This window comes from Elgaria multicarinata, chromosome 1, assembly GCF_023053635.1.
Source record: "Elgaria multicarinata webbii isolate HBS135686 ecotype San Diego chromosome 1, rElgMul1.1.pri, whole genome shotgun sequence".
Lineage (NCBI taxonomy): Eukaryota > Metazoa > Chordata > Lepidosauria > Squamata > Anguidae > Elgaria > Elgaria multicarinata.
In genome coordinates this window covers 27,792,455-27,812,551 of record NC_086171.1, presented here as the reverse complement: position 1 = coordinate 27,812,551, position 20,097 = coordinate 27,792,455, and the positions used below count along the sequence as shown (strand labels likewise).

The following is a 20,097-nucleotide window of genomic DNA, read 5'->3' as shown; positions in this document are numbered from 1 at the left end:
GCCGGCACGGGTGGGGAAAAATAAAAACCCAACAGCGTGAGGAAGTTCAGGCTGCCCATGTGGCTTCTCGGCGTGTTTTCTCTGCTTCGCGAGCAGCCTCCTTAGGGTTTGACATCAGAACTAGACTTGTATCCGCTAGTTTTCAGGGGGAATTGTACTAATCAGTCTGGTAGCATAGCGCAGGCTCTTCCACTGTAAATGCAGAGATACACAAATCTTGCCTGTAATACGCCTGGTTCAGCCTGTGAGGTAACCGTGCAGAAAGCTCCCTGATGCAGGCGCCTGCTTTCCAAATTAAGAGCTTTAGGGTGATATGCCCTTTTCCTGCCCCTCTCCCCCAGTGTTTGTTGCTTGCTATCAGAAGACGCCCCTGTCAAGTTCACGTTAGTTTGTAGTTAACTTACAGTCGCGTGGAAGAGCAGCCCTTCCAAATGAAACAAGTCTGGCCACTTCTGCTTGATTTAACTGAAGTTCCTCATGTCCTGACGCCTGTTGGAATTGTCAACAATAATACAGCTATATCTTGAGCGCTAGCGGAGATACAAACCAGTGGTTAAAAGCCATGACATTACTCCTTTTTATCTGGTAAAGAACAGCCAGCTTTGCATCTTTGTTAAACACTCCGGTTCTTGTAATCTTTGAAGGTAGAGGCTAAGTTTCGACCCAAGAAAGAAATCCATTAGATGTGTCTAAATAATACGCAATTTGGGTCTTTTAAATATATCCTACATGTCTATAGAATGTTTCCTAATAGTTTAGTGGGATGACAATTTTTAAGTTACTAAACATGTTAATAACGTATGAAAGAACTCAAAGTTCTTGAAATATGGGTTTACTAATTCAGGCTTACAGAAATACTTGGAAATGTGGGAGACATGATAGCATTCTTCAAGTACTTAAAAGGTTGTCACACAGAAGAGGCCCAGGATCTCTTCTTGATCCTCCCAGAGTGCAGGACACGGAATAACGGGCTCAAATTAAAGGAAGCCAGATTCCAGCTGGACATCAGGAAAAACTTCCTGACTGTTAGAGCAGTACGACAATGGAACCAATTGCCTAGGGAGGTTGTGGGCTCTCCCACACTAGAGGCATTCAAGAGGCAGCTGGACAAGCATCTGTCAGGGATGCTTTAAGGTGGATTCCTGCATTGAGCAGGGGGTTGGACTCGATGGCCTTGTAGGTCCCTTCCGACTCTGCTATTCTATGATTCTATGTGGTAAACTCTTTAGCATGTAGGAGCTTGTACAATTCCTGTTGCTATTGTATAACACTTTCATGACTGCATGGTTTGGGTGATGTTATTTTTTAAATAGAAAGCTAGATTGTTCATGTGAAATTAATTATCTTTGCCACAGAACACTCCTAGTACTTCACTATAAATGTCGTATAATGGCCTTGATTGAATGTGTCATAGCATCCTTAGCAGTGGGGTTTTTAAGACTGATCTGCTGCATGCTTACTTCTGCTACCTTACAGTGTTGTGAACCCAGACAAAATGCAAATTCCATTTAAACAGCAAATGTCAGCATGGTCTGATTATATGGTGCACATGAAGAAACCAGGACTAATGCTAAGGCAGCAGTTCTATGAATTCAAACCTTACTTAAGAGTAAAGGATGGGACTTAATTCTTAGGATAAAGTTCAAAGGAAGCAGTGAGGCCTATTGCATTTTATTTCTGTTTGAGCATCAGTGTCAGGGGACTAATATTGTGAAAATCAGCCTCTATAATTATAAGATTTTGTTTTCTTCATACTAAATTTATGCATTTGCACCCATATAGGTAGATGGTTCTGAATAAGAGAGGATAAGGACATAATTAGGCTTCAAATCCTGCTGACATAATTTAAGCAGATTAACAGTGCAATCCTTTACATGTTTACTCAGAAGTAAGACCCACTAAATTCCATAGGGGTTGCTTCCAGCTAAGTGGTTTAGGGATTGCAAGGTCTATAGAGGTAAATCAGTCTGTGTGCATTTATGCAAATTATCTGGTTTGTTTAAACAAAAGCTGAAATGTAACCCAGGTTTAATCTTGTGCTCCAGCTCTGGCTTGTCAGGGGAGAGACAAGCTAGAGCTTTGGGTTTAGCTGTCACACCAAACAAGCCACTCTTACTGGCAGGGGAAGATTCTGCCTTGAAAGGTGGCCAAGAAATATTTTAAGTAAATAAAATAAGTGGAAGCAATTGAGTTGCATGAACATGATTCATGTCAATCCAGGGTTTAAAATATGCCTGGTTTGTTGTTATGTGCAAACCGGGCTAATGGGAATGTTCTGAGGTAAATAGACAGTAATGGCAGCCTAACTGCTTGGAGTGTAAAGAACCTACTGTCCATTCTATTTGGACTGGTTTAATCTAACTAAATAAGTGTTATTTAACTAAATAAGTGTTATCTCTGGGGGTGTGAACCGCCCAGAGAGCTTCAGCTATTGGGCGGTATAGAAATGCAATAAATAAAAATAAATAACTAAAAGAAAGGAAGCTTTTGTTGAAAAAATAAGCCTTAGAATGACTATATAGTATAGAACAGCCTATCCAAACCTGGTCCCTTCCATATGTTTTGGTCTACAACTCCTGTCATCCCATGCTGCTTGGCACTGATGGGTGTTGGGGAGTCCAAAACATCTAGAGGGCACCACCTTGATAGATGAAATAGTGTAGTAATTTACAAGCTTTGGGAGTAACAAACCAGGATCCTGGGTTCAGATTTCACAACAAGCTATCCCTTCCTGGTTTGCTTTACTTGCAGTATGAAGGGAAAAGTGAAGTAGGAGCAAATAAGCTATGTGCACCAGTATACTACAAATTCTCAGTAATTCAGCATAAACCAAGGATCCTGGCTTATTGTGAGTGAATGTAGCCTCTGCGTTTCAATTACTCTCAACCATAGTTTGCCTATCATTTGGTTTCTTTAGACCATTTTTTTTCTTCTCTATACGTTCAGCTGCTGTCAGCGTTCTGTAATGGCTTCTTGTTGAGCAGTTTTTGTTTTTTTAAATGATCTAATTTATGAATTGTACTTCTTCATACTTATGGAGTCTGAATAGAAGCTAGTAGTTTATATTTGAGTGGGCCTATTAGTTCACTATTGGAAGGAAGGATCTGTCTTGAAGTCAATTCACCTTTTAAGCTTATATCTAAAAATAGTTTCTTGATTAAGACACATCACTAATCAATGAAAATATAACCCTGTGTTTATTCCTCCCTCCACTCCCACCCCATCTTATTCACTTAACTTCTAATGAGGCTAGGAAATTGATATCCATAAATATTCATGGTATCCAAATAAAATATTTGTGCTTTAGTGTTAACAGATTGGTGCCAAAGAATGAAATCGAGTGAGGTCCAGAGGTAGATGACTCATACTAATTTTGCATAAACGATGCAAGAGATCGAATGTTCTCAGTTGCCAGTAGTAGTATAAATTGCAGAACAGGAAAAAAAACTTGATCCTCTTTAATAGGATCCTGACTTTCTTCTATGTTGATGGATGTCAAAAACTACTTTACCATACAGAAAAGAGCTCTGGCTCAACTGAGATACCTCAGTACTTTGCTGGCCAGGTTCATGGAGAACCACTTCTGGTAGTGCAGAAAAGGGAGTTGCATTACCTGATTGACTGCTTATGTCCCAAACCAAGCCCCACTGTGTTCTATGACGCTTATTCCCAAATAAGATTGAATATGAATAATCAATAATCTCCCACATCTTGTCCTCCTTTCTATATGTTATCTCTCCTGCCCTACCCTATCAGTGCCTGTCTTGAGTCTTTTCCTAGTTTTTATAGGCATACAGCTATGTAACTGGAACAGTAAATTTGAGCACCTGGCTTCTTGTCCTGTATCAAGAACTCCCTTACATAATAGTCTAACTTGAATTGGGTGCTTGGATTGCAGGGGGTGACGATGCTCCCTTATTGTTTGTGACAGTCCTCTTAGCTACTGTTTAGAAGGCTAAAACCAAGGGAATCAGGAACTGGGTCTGTGGATTTCACTAAGGACCCCTATACCTTTCTACAGTAATTCAAGCACTGGCACTAATTGTTAAGTCACAACAACTGTGGGGACTAAGACTAATGGAACCTGTGCCATCAGTAACCATCAAGAGCATTGCATCTAACTCTCCTGATTTGTTCAAAACAATTTGTGTCCCCCACAAGTTGTAAGCCTATATTCCAAATAAGTCTTATTACTGTCTATAAGAGCATGCTAGAAGAATTTTAAAAAATGGAATGTGCAGCCTAAGAAAATTTCAATAAAGTTTGGTGCATTAACAAATTTGCATTGTCAGTCTTGCTATGATTCTAGGTTCATGTAGGTGGGTTAGAAATTATTTCCCCCCTCAAATATGAGGATGGATTAATAGTCCTGTTTTTCTCATTGCTGCTTTTAAATTATATATTGTTTTAACTTGGTTTATGGTTTTATTTGTTTTTAGCTGTGTATATTTACTGTTTTTATACTGTATGCTTTTATCTGTACGCCGCCCTGAGATCTTATTGATATAGGGCGGGATATTCTTCTTCTTCTTCTTCTTCTTCTTATTATTATTATTATTATTTATATAGCACCATCAGTGTACATGGTGCTGTACAGAGTAAAACAGTAAATAGCAAGACCCTGCCGCATAGGCTTACAATCTAATAAAATCATAGTAGAACAATAAGGAGGGGAAGAGAATGCAAACAGGCACAGGGTAGGGTAAAACTAACAGTATAAAGTCCGAACAACATCAAGTTTTAAAAGCTTTAGGAAAAAGAAAAGTTTTTAGCTGAGCTTTAAAAGCTGCGATTGAACTTGTAGGGGGATATAAATGTTTTAAATAAATAAATGTCACTATCCTGGTTCGCACATAATGCTAACCCTTGGTATGGGTTGTTGAATTCCTGGTTATTGTGATGTTTGAATTCAGAGTGATAACCGTGGTTTGTTAACCATGAACAACCCAGAAAGAGAAACTATGGTTTGTTGTTGGGTTGTGAACTTTGGATTAATTAAACCAGTGTTTCTCAAATGGTGGGCAGGGACCCACCAGTGGATCTTAGCCAATCTTCAGGTGGGTCTCAGTGCTTCAGACTGCCCAGTGCCTCTTTGCTTTGTCACCCTGTTCCACGACTGCAGTGGCAGTGGGAGTTTGTTATAGAACAAGGCTGATATTTTTAATAACAAATTTAAAAACTGGGAATAAAAAGGAAGGGGATAAGAGAGGGAAGCTGTTATTGGAGGAAGTCAATGTAAAAGCAACAGGCGAGAGAGATGAAAGTAACTCATTGTGGAGGGATAGGTCACAAGTTAAGTGTGAAAGGAAAAGAAAGAACAGGAGAGATGAGTAAGAAAACCTTGAGGTGTGTGAGGGGTGAAGAAAAACAATATAAAATACGTCTTCCTTAGAGCTTCTGGATTGGCAAATTCTGACTGAAATAGGGAAACTGAGTAATCATACCTCCAGAGCCCATGTCTACTTAACTGAAAGCTGAATTAAAGAACTCTCTGCTACAAGGAAATAACTGTGGTAAAGAATTTAGAAATTTCCAAGGCGGTATTAGATTTGAATATAAAACGGTATCAGTAATTGCCAGGTATTCATGCCAGTTCTGCCTCTTTCTCTCACAGTTTTGTGACTGGTGAGCTCAGTCATTTTCAGCTCTCTCAGGCAAGCCCTGGGAGTAGAAACTTTCAGATTTAACCATGGGTTGTTACATGCAAGCCTAGAACCATGGGTTGGTTTGACAGCATACAGAAACAGTGGGCAAAAGTCTTTAAAAAAAACCCAGCTGCTCTACCTGTCAGTACTACAGCTTTGCAAAGGCCATTTGGGGAACAAGGAGAGAGCAGGCGAAGGAAGAGGGAAGTTAAAAAAAATCCAGGGATTGAGAAAACAAACAACATTTCGTTTATTATTATTATTATTATTATTATTATTATTATTATTATTATTATTATCATCATTATCATCATTTTTATACCGCCCAATAGCCGAAGCTCCCTGGGCAGTTCACAAAAACTAAAACCATTCAAAGTATAAAACAAACAGTATAAAAACATGATATAAAATACACGTTAAAAAGTGATTAAAAACATTCCACACATGATTAAAACATCTTTAAAACATCCTTAAAACATTCCAAAATTTCACTGGATAGATTAGCCTTTATTGCTTTTTTAAACTCTAAAAGACTGTCAAAGTTGACAAATCTCCTCCGGCAGACCATTCCACAATCTGGGGGCAGCAGAAGAAAAGGTCCTCTAGGTAACAGTTGTTAATCTAGTTTTTGCTAGCTGAAGTAGTTTCTTCCCAGAGGACCTGAGTGTGCGGGGCAGTTTGTACGGGAAAAGGTGATCCCGCAGGTAGCCTGGACCCAAACCGTGTAGGGCTTTAAAGACTTCGTACTTCGCCCAGAAACTAATCAGCAGCCAGTGAAGAGATTTTAAAACTGGTGTAATGTGGTCACCTCTAGGTGTACCAGTGACCAGCCTGGCTGCCATATTTTGGACTAATTGAAGTTTCCGGACTAGGCACAGTGGTAGCCTCATGTAGCGCATTGCAGAAGTCAAGCCTTGGAGTTACTAGTGCGTGCACTAACGTCTTTAGGTCTTCTAACTCTTAGTCTACCAGACAAACCCTGGATAGGGCAGCAAGCCATTTCAGACGTTTTTACCCTGCTTAAAGGTTGCATGCATTTCTAAATCTAAAATTGTTTAGTAGACACTAAATATTAAGTCTTGGTGGGATGTGTTTGCCTGACCTATTTCTGGAATGTTGTTCTACCTCAGGGCTTCAACACCACAGACAATGCTTTTTGCTCATAATATCTAATAAAAACACCTGATGCAGGCTCTTCTGTGATGAGCTCAACAATTGTGGATGTATGTTTGGGAGGGAGATGGTCTCTGAGATATAAAAGTCCCAGGCTATGTTGAGTTTTACATTACCTTGAAGAAGTTAATTGTCAGCCAGTGCTGTTACCATCTAATGTGAAAAGCACTGCTTATTAACATGTAAAGAGGATGTCATTATTTGTTTTTAAATGGAAATATGATCTTCAGATTATAGGTTACTTTATTCTGTATAAAAATGTAGCACTTGTGTATGACTTGACCTTGGTATTTCATGTTGCGAGCTCAGTTACACCTGAATAGTTACAGATTGTCAGTTCTATGATGAGTTGTGCCGGCATTTCAGCTAAATATGAGTGGTAGGCATGCTGCTTCAGAGTGCAAGTGTTAACTCTTACTCATAGAACTAAAGATGTCTTGCTATAAAATAGTGTTTTGCAAGTAGATTACTCCTGGTAGTAAACTAGAAGCATTGTCTTCGTTACTTTTATATATTTTTTATCCTTGAAAAGAGAAGCTGCTTCTGATAGCTTATTGTGGGAGGGGGACATTAGTTTCTGAAAAAACCTCCCAGTTGCAGTCTGTTCAAAGACAGTTTCTCTTTGTGCTAGTTTCAAAGTGTTAAGCTTTTGAAGGGATTTAGTTGATTTGATTTAGGCTAGGTATCCTTTTAAGCATTTATTTCTGATTAAGAGGGTATAGGATTGTTTCTTATACTAGGCTCATCACATGCTGGCTCAGTTCAGACAACAAGTTTCTCAACAGTGGTTTTAGAACTGGAGTTTTTACACCACTGTTGAGAAATGTGGTGTTTGGAGGGTAAATGCCACACAACAGTGGAGTTTTTTGGAAAACACTCCACACAAAATATCCACGCTGTGTAGAGGAGAGTTTCTGCACAACCATTGTGTGTGTGGAAGGTTACGTGGAGTTTTGCGTTGCGTTGACTTTTCCCCACTGGTTACAGAGTTCTCTGGCAAGAGCGGCAAAAGGAGGGAGTGCCACTCTGGGAGAGCCGCCAGGATTGTTTTTAAGCAGCAATGGCTGATGGGATACAATCGGGAGGAGGAACTGTCAGTCAAACGTTGCATTGATTTTTACTCAACTCCATGGTAGCCCACAATAACACAACAGTGGAGTTAGAACATCTTGTGTGGGGAGTGCCCCCTAAAAACTGAACTGTTGAGTGGAGTTTTCATACTGCATTGACAAGGTTGTTTGGAAGATGAAATTTTTAAAAGTAAAACACTGCCAGAATAACTGTTAACTGTGCTCTTTGAAAAATAATCAGCAAGGAGTAACTGATATGTCTCTAGAAATAAATGATCAGACTGACTTGAAACTAGCGAAATGGTTACCCTAAACATGCTACTTTTCCTGTCATGCACTGATCTAGCCAGATAATATGGGGTGCCTTGTGAATTAGTTCCTTGAGGATATATCTACAGAAAACAGCTGCTAGTGCTAGATTTCTCTCATTAAAAAGCATTTTGTTTTATGTTGCAAGACTTCTCTGCTAGTGAGAGGTTCTTCTCTTGTTAAAGCTCTAAAGTAAAATTTTGTCACCCTTTAAGGCTGAACAGCAATGCCTGTAGTTATGTTACATCCTGTGTTATTTTTTTCTGTGATGGAGAGACTAACTGTTCGACAATACTCTTGAGTAAATAGATCACTGATTCAATTCAAGGCACTCTTTTTGGCCTTCCTACCCGCTCACCCCAAACAGATAAGACCTCAAGAACAGACTCCACCCCCAACCCCCAAAAGCTGCTCAAGTTCTACAGTCCACTTTGGACAACCTTGTTAAAATTCTCCCCACCACCATTATATGTATGGTGGGAGGGCACATGAGATCGACCTGATTCGCATGACTCACCAGGAACTGCGTTGTGAGCTAGGCGACATTTTGTATGTTCAACCCCTGCTCAGGAGATACTGTGTCGTGTGAACCTGGCCACTGAACCTGGTTAAAGAACCCTATCTTAACTCTTCAACAAACTGAGGATCATGTGAGAGTTGTTTAACCCTCAAATAACCCTTGGTGGCCGAGATTGTATGACATGGCAATTCCCAAGTGGGGGTTACATATTCAGAATGTTGTCCAGCAGGTACTGCAGCTCATCATGGGTTGAACAACTCCCAAAGAGCCTGGTGTGTCATCCAAATGCCTTCTCAGTGGATTTGACCAATATTTGGAATCATCAGTATAGAGATTTGCCTATTTTTATCACTGCTCACCTTTTGGCAGATAGCAAAAACTAATTTATTTGTTTTTATATCTCAATCTTCCTTGCAAGGAGCCAAGGATGGCTAGCAACCCATATAAAAACAATAGAGCATAGATATACAATAAAACCTGGAGTGTGTTTGCATGTAACAATTGCAAATCATGGGTTATTTAATATGTGCAAACAGGGTCCAGAAAACAGATAAAATACTTGCCTACACTCCAAAAGTTTGTACAAATAAGCTTTATTTAAGATGTCTCTGCCAGATACTGCTTAAATAATTAAGGAATATATAACTGCTGTTCATTCTTACTTGGGATTTAGCTTTTTAATCGCTAACAGGATAGCCTGTTTGATTGCATATCTTCTGCCCCTCCTTTTTTCTATAAGATATGCAATCAGACAGGCTATCCATAATTATAGACAGAAATATATTCAAGAAACGTAGCTCTAACAAAGTGAGAAGTAACTGCTTAGATTAGAACTTGCGGAATCCAGAGACGCTTTTAAAGTGGAGGCCAGAAACTAACCTAGCTACATTTTCTGGATATGTCTAGTAATCATGCCTGTTTAGATAGTATTAAATATGGCAACCATGGTTTGAGCATGGCCTCTATACACATTGTACTTGGTTTCCTGTCTGAAACATAAGCACTTACCAGTCAAGAGTCCTGAAAGCTAGAGCCTTTCTGGTAGTAAAAAAAAAAAACCTCTCTAACTTTTGGGCTGAAGAAATAGAATATTTTGCAGTTAATGGACATTTAAAAGACAATAATTAAATATAAACTTGAGGCCTGGCAAAATATTTGTGACCTCTTCGTGAAGGGTTAAACTACATAGGCATTACCTGTTCCCTTCTCTTTTTTTGGCCCTTCTTAAATGTTTTCTTGTGTGTAAGCGTGCTGCTAGGGTTTTTTTAGTAGTTTTTATTGTGTAAGTGCAAGTAATGCTTCAGACTGTATGTATTGTGAGTTCATGGAAGAGTGGAAAGGTCTATAAAGAACCAGAAGAGTTTGATTTTAACTTTTACTCTAAAGTATTTATAAATTTATAAAATGTCCAATAACAAAGAATTGCTTGCTGCTCTCCAGAACAGCATAGCATCAAGTTGGGTTTAGTCTGAAGCACTAATGTGTGTGTCAAGGCCTAACAATATATTTTTAAATGCTTTGATGATTTGTTCTTGCTTCTCCCTTTAGAATATTTACAAACAGATCCAATTCTTTCCCGATCACTAATTGAGGGTGTATTCCTAGGCATGTTAAAATAGAAAAAAAGTCCTATAATTCCCAGCTTTTCCCAGTGCCTTAGTTCTTCATGTGTAAAATTTGTCACATGTTCCTTGAATAACCTTCATGCTTGATCAGAGGTGTGTATTGTATTTGGGTATCTGTATTGTACTACTAAATGTAAATTATGAATTGGTCCAAAGTGTGTTTAGGGTTATACTTCAGACGGTTAGCACCAGTAGAATGCAATGATTCTCCATGCAAGTCTTAATCACAGTCGTGATTTCCAAAGTAGTGAATAGTACTTCATTTACAAATATACATTTTATTCTAATAACGTAAAGTAGTGGTATAAACTTTGAGCAACTGCTGGCTGTGCTTAGACAATCTTTTCTGTTTTGCCAAAGTCTAACTGCCATAAATGGCAATTTATGAATTATCTGAAGTGAATAAGATAATTGATTAAAAGCGGACTTCTGTTAATAAAGTTAGAAAAATTTCTTAATGTGTAACTTTAAGAGCATGTCTAAAATAGCCATGCCTGCCTAACTTCTGACAGTATGCTCACTGCAGAGGTTTAAACATGTGTTCCTTAAGAATTAATCTCAAATGCATCAGAAAATAGAATGTGAGATGTTGGAATGGTTTGGAAGAAGTATATTCCAAATGTTCTGAAAAAGTTGTACCACAGTTTCTTGGCAGCTTCATAAACTACTCCACATGAAGAAGATTGATATTTCATTGCAAGGTTGGAGTGATAGCGGTATGTGTGATTACCAGATTGGAGTGGTGGCAACTAGATAGTATAGCATCAGAAGTGAAGGAAAAAGTACAAAAGGAACTCAGTGACCATTTTATCATGTTACAGTTGGTTTAGAAGTTAATATTTGGAGCTGAACAAATACAATAGTAGCCCAGTCCACATCGTTTGGAGTATTAGGTAAATGATAGAGGCTCCCCTCTCCTTCAGAGATGTTCTACTTTTCTTGGTTTGTCTGACCATAGTTGTTATGGAGTCTAGGTTGCTGCTAACCGTATTTTACAACTCCTTTTTAAAATCAAACTTTGGAGGTAATTCTTGGCTACTGTTACTCCACTTTAGACTGCTGTAAAGTATTGTACCTGGGGCTGACATTAAAGATTGTTTATAAGCTGCAGTTAGTTCAAAATATAGCAGCCAGGATTTTGAGTAGAATAGGTTGCTGGGATGATATTGCCAATTTTAAGAAAAGTAAAGTGGAAGGCAAAAGGAAGAGGGGCCGACCAAGGGCAAGATGGATGGATGATATTCTGGAGGTGACAGACTTGACCTTGGGGGAGCTAGGGGTGGCAACGGCCGACAGAAAGCTCTGGTGTGGGCTGGTCCATGAAGTCACGAAGAGTTGGAAACGACTGAACGAATAAACAACAAAAATATTGGTTGCCAGTTTGCTTCTGAGCTAGTTTTGACGTTTAAAGTCCTTCACTACCTGGGAGCCAGATACCTGAAGAACTGCCTTCTCCCATATTGATTTGCCTGAGTGCTTAGATTTTTCTTCTTAGAGTGCCACAACTATCAAAGATTAAGCAGGTGGCAACAATTTCTTATTTGTGACACCCAATTGTGGAACTTTCTCCTAAAGGAGGCTAGCCTGGCTCCCACTTTATTATCTTTTAGGCATTGTAAAGATATTTTATTGTCTCGGGCATTTTAATGGTTTGTATTTTACAGTCATATTAGGAGGGTGCTATATTTCAAAACGCTGGAACTGTTGTAATTGCTATTTTAATTGGTTTATTGTATATTTTAATTAGTTTTAATTGCAGTGTAAATTGGTCCTGTGATAAATGTTGTGAATAATGGTATATAAATAGTTTTAAATAAATAGATTTAAATTAGTTTTCCAGTTCAGACATCATGAAAAACTATGGTTATAACAAATGTTGAAAGGGAAGGGAGGCAGTTGTGGAATGTTTCAGATATGAGCAGGGGTAGGCAAACTGCAACCATCCAGGTGGTGTTGGACTCCACCTCGCATCACCTCTGACCATTGGCTGTGCTGGCTGGAGCTGATGGGAGTTGAAGTCCAACAACAGCTGGAGGGCTACTTCTTCCCGACCACTGCTCTAAAGCATGGCTTGAAGAATTGGGAACAGAACTCGAGCACTTGCTCCATACAAGTCACAAGAAATTAGGATCCATCCTTGAGAATATCCCCTCCCTTCCTTCTGTGGAACAGATTTCCCCTTAACCAATAAACATGATTGCTGACATTTCACTTAGTTATGGTTTTTTGAGTGGAGTGGTAGATCAGTTTTGCTCTAGAGAGTAGGGGCTGGGGGAAAGAAAAGAGTTAACAAAAATCTTCTATATATATAAAACGCTTGGATATGCAGGTATGTTTCCATGAAGATTCCAGTGTTGCTAAGCAACCGCGGCCCCACCCACCCCACTGTTACAGCTCAGCAACTCAAACGCAGGTGGGGAGTGGTGGGAGGAAGGGATGACGGTTGGGATTCTAAGACCCAGCGGCCAATCAGCGACTGAGCTGAGGCAGGGGAAAAAACAACAACACCCTCCCTCACCCTCACCCCCCCCCCGCATCGTGTGCTCTTTTCCCGCCCTCTTTGCACTTGAGCTGGGAGTGGCTCTCCAGCCCGCCCGGGTGGGCAGGGCGAGTCGCCCTCTCCCACCCGTGTCACTCCCTCACTTGGGCTGCCCTCCATCGCCCGCTCACCACATTCTGGCCTTCCTTACCACATATCCCACACACACATAAAGACAACGGCGCTCGGCCTCTGCCTGCCGCCGCCTTTCAAACCCACACCGGGCTCGGGCACATGCCTCTCGCACCCTAGCTGCCTGCTGTTGGCTGGGAAGCGCGCAGGCAGACGGACGCTGAGGCGGAGGAGCTTGAGAGGGAGGGGAAAAGGCAGCCCATCATCCGCCAATGGCCCTTCTGAGAAGGGAGCAGAAGGATGAAGACGGCGGGGAAGTAGTGGCTTCTGTTCCCTGAGGGAACGCCTTTGCCCAGTCGGCCTGAGGTGGTTGTATTCTTATGTTTGTTTAGTCCATCCCTGTTGGGGGACAACACCTATAAGCACAGGTGCTTGCGTTTTGCTTTTTTCATCTTCACTCCCAATCCTTTTTCCTTTTGTTGCCTGTCTGTTCTATTGGAAGTCTGAGGGCAGAGACTGTCCCATGGTTTAATTTTTGTAAGTCGTTCTTGGAGCCTTTTTGCCTGTTGGGGGCACGGGGTTAAAAATGCTGAGAAGGGAGTTAATAAAAACCAAAAGCACCACCAAAGCCTTCTGCTACCCCTTCCCTCTACCAATGGAGGCTGGTGGCTCCTATTTCAGTGGGGCTGTGAATCAGTTTTGGGTTTCAGACATAACTCTAAAAGACCTCTCCAAAGTGCTGAGCCCTAATTCTCCCACGGTGCAGTCATCTAGCGCATCACAGAGTGAGGTCTAACGTAAACTGACAGCCAGTGTAGTGGTGAGATTAGAGTGCTAAGCTAGGGTTGGAGAAAAGTCCACGTTCACATTCCCACCCATCCATGAAGTGCATAGGGTGACCTTGGGCTGCTTGCTGTCTCTCTGCCCAATCTACCTCATAAGGTTGTTGTTGGAGGGGGGGAGAGAGAATGCTGCCTTGAGCTTCTTGGAGGAAAGGTAGCATATAAACACAACAAAATGAAATAATTTAAATACTGCATGAAGAAAATATTTTATGTGAGGGAACAATGAAAATCTGTGACCTGTCCCTCAACCTGCCGTTTGAGGTTCTGCAGTCTGGGGCTAATCACTTAAGATTGTGTTGCGTATTTATTATTACTAGCTGTACCCAGCGTTGTACTGTAATTCTACCCCCCTTTCTGCCTCTTCGCTCCCCCTCCCCCATGAAGGGGGCAGTGCCACGGTCCAGAGCATGAGCGAGGCACGGCTGGGGCCCTTGGTAGCCGGGTGGGAGGCAGTTTACTTGCTGCAAGCCCAGGCCCCAGCCTAATCTCATGTGAGCTGGGCGGCCCAAGGCTGACAGGAACCCCGGGGAGAGGGGGACACCTGCTCCCCCGACCTCCCTGCCCCCCAGGTCTGCCAGACGGCGCTGTATCGGCCTCCAAGCAGCCCCCGCCCCCGCGATGATATTTAATTAATTTAATTAATTAAAGATATGCTACAACGGCGTATGTTATGCCAGGTACAGCTAGTGTTAACAAAATGATACAATGATGAAGCGTGGTTGTTTAAACCATGAGTTATTGGCACTGGGCAGCATTGAGTATATGTGTTGCCTCCAACCCACTCGCCACTTCCACTTTGAATTTGTTTTCATAAACAACCAAGGAATTCTGTTCCAGGTTTGTTTGAAGTGACATGCAAACCTGGAAGTCTGGGCTGTTGTGAAACAAACAAACCTGAGTTCTAACCCTACGGTTTGTTGCTGGATTAAAACTCTGGGTTGTTTCTTGGGTTGATGATGAAAGCAAATGCAAAGCAGAAACAATGCAGCCCACTCACTCCAGTGCAGCTCCACCAAGTCATGGGCTAAGCAGCCCATTGAATTGGCATTACATGTGAACCTCACCAACTCAGTTCGCACGACATGCTATCCAATGATGGTTTATTTTCCGGAGTAACCCATAATGGCTTAGCATGTTGTTTGTGAGCTCATTGTCCAGTGGGTGTTTTATTTACCCCCCAAACCCATGCTGAGAAACCACAGTCTGCAGTAAGGGCTACTTTACCTATGGTCCGTTAGCTGTCATCTGTCACACCAACGTGGGTTGCAGTAATTGCCTACAAGGTCACATAGCAACAGCAGCAAAAATGCTGCCACTGCCGTTCTGTTCCTCTCAAGCGATCTCTATGACCAAGATCTGCCTAGCAACAGATTGTGCTACTGCCAGCACTCTAACCCATTCACCACCCAACTTTTCACCACTACCATCAATCCAAAACCTAGTCATCCACCACCACCCCAAGCTAGCCATCCAACCTCATCCCCTGCCCAGACCTGATACCAAATAGTATCTTAGTGCTGAACTACACCAAGCAGGATATTCCATATGAAAGCGGTATGAAAGTGGTATATAAAAGGCAGGAGCCACACTGCTGCTTTATAGTGGTATTGAAATGCACTGACAACTATTGGGGCCTATTGACACATACCATAGACCACTTTCATACTGCTTTCATAGTGGAATATCCTGCTTGGTGTGGCTCCTGCCTTTTATATATCGCTTTCATAATGGAATATCCTGCTTTGTGTAGATGAGCCATTAGGTGAGTCATTTTTGTGAACCGTCCAGAGAGCTCTGGCTATTGGGCGGTATAGAAATGTAATAAATAAATAAATAAATAGATTCATAGCAGAATTAAGCAAGCCAAATAAGCTGCTTTGGTTTGCTGCTGGTGAGGAGGGAGCCGTCAAAGCCTTAGAAATTTGGGCAGTGGGTAAGGAATAAGGAGTGGGGAAGTGGGGATAGGAGCGGGAAGGGAAGCATATGGGGCAGTGGGTAAGCATTGACATGGGATTAAGAATGGGGGGAACTGGCAGAGGCAGAAGGAGAAACCCTAACCTGAATTGGACCAGGCTGTTAACATAGTGGCAGGGCGACAGGTAGCTGGATATGGTTTGCACTGCAAAGGAAGCTGGGATACCTACCTAGCCAGGCGGGAGGCATATGGGGAGAAGAGGGGGAAGGAAATAAATTACGCCTTGTTGCTTATTTGTCAGATCGTCTGTTGGGGCATAGCAGGCTATTTGCAAAATAAGCTCTGTGTGCCTTATAAACCATGGATTAACATGACCTGTAAACAGACCCAATATGTCCCTAGAAGGACTCTTCTGAAACACTTGAGTCAGCTAATGGAATTGTAAAACAATAACGATAATACTAAAGGACTCAATTAACCTGTCAGTAAAATGTCTAGTTTTATCTTGCAATATGATTTATGATGGATTTGACTTGCTTTTTGCAGTTTCTAAGTAATTAGCAAAATGTAATCAATAAGAATGATTCTAATCTCTCCAATGTAGAGCAAGAATCTGTATAACCTCCACCAAATGTAGGTAATAACATAACTTTGAAGCAACTGTAATATTTCTGCAATTTTTCATCTCCCTGGCCCTTGTATTAATTTAATTATGAGTAGAGTGTATATTTCAATTTTCAACCTCATTTACTTTGAATTCTAGGAACACCATCTTCAGCGGGCCATTTCAGCACAGCAGGTATATGGAGAGAAGAGGGATAATATGGTCATACCGGTCCCAGAAGCAGAAAGTAACATTGCTTATTATGAATCCATATATCCTGGAGAATTTAAGATGCCAAAGCAGCTTATTCACATACAGCGTGAGTATATCTTTATAACTGAATGTCTAAACTTTTCAAATCGCTCTTGGTTGGATTTCTTAGGTAGTATCATCCTTATTTCTGCATTTCAGAAAAGTAACTGTGTTATGTGGTAGCAGCAAGACGACAGTGCTGTGGCATCTTAGAAGCTAACTGGCTTATTACAGCGGGAGCATCTGTCTTTTTGTGTGTGAATCTATTTAAATACAAAGGATAACTTGTAAAATAATTCAAAATCTACTGTTGCTTTGTTTGCCTTTTTAGCTTTTTGTTTTTATTTGGATACTTTTTGTAAACTGATTTAAAATCTGTTATAGATCTAAAGATCTAAGAAAAAATAGTGGGCTCAAAACAGTGTAAATACTCTACCTTTTTAACATGCAATCTTGCATAATAAAATCTAGCAACACTCCAAAAAATTGAATATATGAACTCCACATGAACCTTTGTTGCCTCCTTCAGGTTTTCCTGCAGCACTTTCTTTTACAACATTTCCTGATTTTTTTTGTAAACTCACTTCAGTGACATACTTGTTTTTTAAAAAAAGTTCACCAGACATAGCTATCATATCTGGTCATTGGAGATATATTCTATCCCGTGGGAAGTTTCCTATGGGAGTATGCATATTTTCCTAGTTAACATCATCTATGGAATTGTTGAGCGATAATCCATAGATTAGGGTGAAGTGTCACCTCTATTCTTCATTTACTGTTTGGTTTTGGGTGCACCAAAAAGGCTATGATGATTTGGATGATGGGGGCAGGGTAAAGAATCTTGCATGTGGATGATAGCAGGGTGGGGGCAGGAAATCTTGCATGTGTGTGCGCTTTTGGTCAGGGCTTTGTTTTCAGTGCATCTCATGCTGGCTGCATCCCTTCCTAAAGTATGAAGACTAGGATTAATTGCTGTTGATTGTTCTATGTGAGGCTTCCTTTGACTGTTCAGAAATCACAGCAAGCACAGAAAGCTATGGCTTGAATCTATTAGGGAGGAAGTATGTTCTCTGGTGGGAGATGTTTTGGACTATAAAACCCATCATCACTGACCATTAGCTATCCTGGCTGGGGCTCATGAGAGTTGTAGTCCAAAACATCTGGAGGAAACCTGTTTGGGAATACTGCTTTATGATCTCTTCTTGCTAGGTAAGATTGGAGAGAGAGTGATTTATATAATGGCATTATGGTACTTGTGTTTATGTCCTATTAGGCATGGCTAGGAACATTCTTTTTTTTGCATGTCATTTATTGGGTGTGTTTATATCTAGTATATTTAGGATGATCAGGTCACACCCCTTTTCAGAAACAAGTGTTTCAATTTGTTTCAGGGCTTTCTTGCAGTAGTGCTACATCAGACCAGACCACCCACACAAGGGCATGTTTGGATCCTACACAAAGTCTATTGGGGCATAATCCTATGCATGTGTCTAAACATGCATAGGATTGTGCACTTAATGGTTTTCTTGTATGTGCTTTTCTGTAGGAATAACTTTCTAGGCTTCACTGGAACATGATCTCTTTGTTTGTGGGGTTTCTTCGGGGGCAGGGAGATGGCCATTGAATCTGTAAATCTTAACCTTGTATTTGGGTGGTATTTGTAAGTCTGTTAAAAACTGCATTCGTTTCTAGAATGTGTTTATCATGCCAGTACAAACCAGTTAGTCTCTAAGGAACCTTAGCATGTTTTTCTATGTGTTGTTGTTGCTTGGTCATCTTAAGAGTCAAACTGTTGGCCACCTGTGGCTTTTTCAACTACAGTTAACAGACTGGATTTGTCTTCTGGGATTGTGTGTCTCCCCACTCCCCACCCACACAAGTGCCCTAAATTAGGGAGCTTTTGCCAGCATAGGGGCAGGCAACTGGTGGCCTGGGAATTTCCCAGTTTAGTCCTAGCATGACACTCAATACACTGTAACCTTATTTTTTTCCTCCAGTATAAATGCAAGAGGCTTATTTCTTCCCTTATGTACCACAGCTGCTTACTGCCATTGCCTCTGTCTGGGATAAGTGGCTAAAGTTCATAAATCATAATAATGCAAGGGCTCTGCCAAAGCCTCTGGTCCCGTTCATACTTAAGATGATGGGGTTAACCAGTGCAGAATTGATTCAGTGAGTGAAGACTCATGTTACTGGACTCGAGCTTTTATTGAAATTGATAATATAGCTCCAACTAAAATTAAGTTGCTTATCTGGGTCCTGCACACACGGCCCATTTTCTTAAGTCAGCATTCTCCGGAAACAGTAAGAAATACACATTTTATGTTAGTATTCTAAATTACAGAAAAATATAATTATCCATTAAGTATGTATTTAAAGTTGAACAGTTTATTAAGCTGCATGTATTAACATGGGCCTCTGTAAAATACTCATTATTTAAGCTGAACTAATCCACTCAAAGCAGTTTTTGCACAATGTCTGAATTGTCTTCTGCCCTTGTATTATCCCTTTTTGCCCAGAACACCTGAAAAACAAAGCATAAATAAACGTTTTCTCTTCAGCTTTTAGTTTGGATGCTGAGCAGCCAGATTATGACTTGGATTCAGAAGATGAGGCTTTTGTGAATAAGCTGAAGAAAAAAATTGATATTTCTCCTTTGCAATTTGAAGAAATGATAGATCGACTGGAAAAAGGCAGTGGTCAGCAGGTACAGCATTGTATCAAATATTTGAAAATATTATAAGAAATAAATGTACAAAAGTGACATATCTGGGTTTTACCTTTAGCCTGTCAGCCTGCAGGAGGCCAAGCTACTCTTGAAGGAAGACGATGAACTGATTAGAGAAGTATATGAGTACTGGATTAAAAAGAGGAAAAACTGTCGTGGTCCATCTCTTATCCCAGCAGTGAAACAGGAGAAGCGTGATGGTTCCAGCACAAATGATCCTTACGTTGCATTTAGAAGGCGAACAGAAAAGATGCAGACTCGAAAAGTAAGTATCTATGTTGTTTTTTATTCGTTCAGTCGTTTCCGACTCTTCGTGACTTCATGGACCAGCCCACGCCAGAGCTTTCTGTCGGCTGTCGCCACCCCCAGCTTCCCCAAGGTCAAGTCTGTCACCTCCAGAATATCATCCATCCATCTTGTCCTTGGTCGGCCCCTCTTCCTTTTGCCTTCCACTTTCCCTAGCATCAGCCTCTTCTCCAGGGTATCCTGTCTTCTCATTATGTGGCCAAAGTACTTCAGTTTTGCCTTTAATACCATTCCCTCAAGTGAGCAGTCTGGCTTTATTTCCTGGAGTATGGACTGGTTTGATCTTCTTGCAGTCCACGGCACTCTCAGAATTTTCCTCCAACACCACAGTTCAAAAGCATCTATCTTCCTTCGCTTAGCCTTCCTTATGGTCCAGCTCTCACAGCCAGACCATAAGGAAGGCTGAGCGAAGGAAGATAGATGCTTTTGAACTGTGGTGTTGGAGGAAAATTCTGAGAGTGCCGTGGACTGCAAGAAGATCAAACCAGTATCTA

General features: G+C 40.9%; 1 protein-coding gene across 5 annotated transcripts in view; it reads left to right on the top strand.

Moving 5' to 3' along the window:
• The window catches only part of EPC1 (enhancer of polycomb homolog 1), a 69,543-nt gene that overhangs the window by 19,307 nt on the left and 30,139 nt on the right, over window positions 1–20,097 (top strand). For all 5 annotated transcript variants that reach the window (XM_063125467.1, XM_063125473.1, XM_063125460.1 and 2 more), the window contains 3 exons: window positions 16,477–16,636; window positions 19,131–19,276; window positions 19,356–19,562. In XM_063125467.1, coding sequence (XP_062981537.1) covers window positions 16,537–16,636; window positions 19,131–19,276; window positions 19,356–19,562 — 453 coding nt within the window. In that variant the 5' untranslated portion in view covers window positions 16,477–16,536. The remainder of the gene's footprint in view (window positions 1–16,476; window positions 16,637–19,130; window positions 19,277–19,355; window positions 19,563–20,097) is intronic.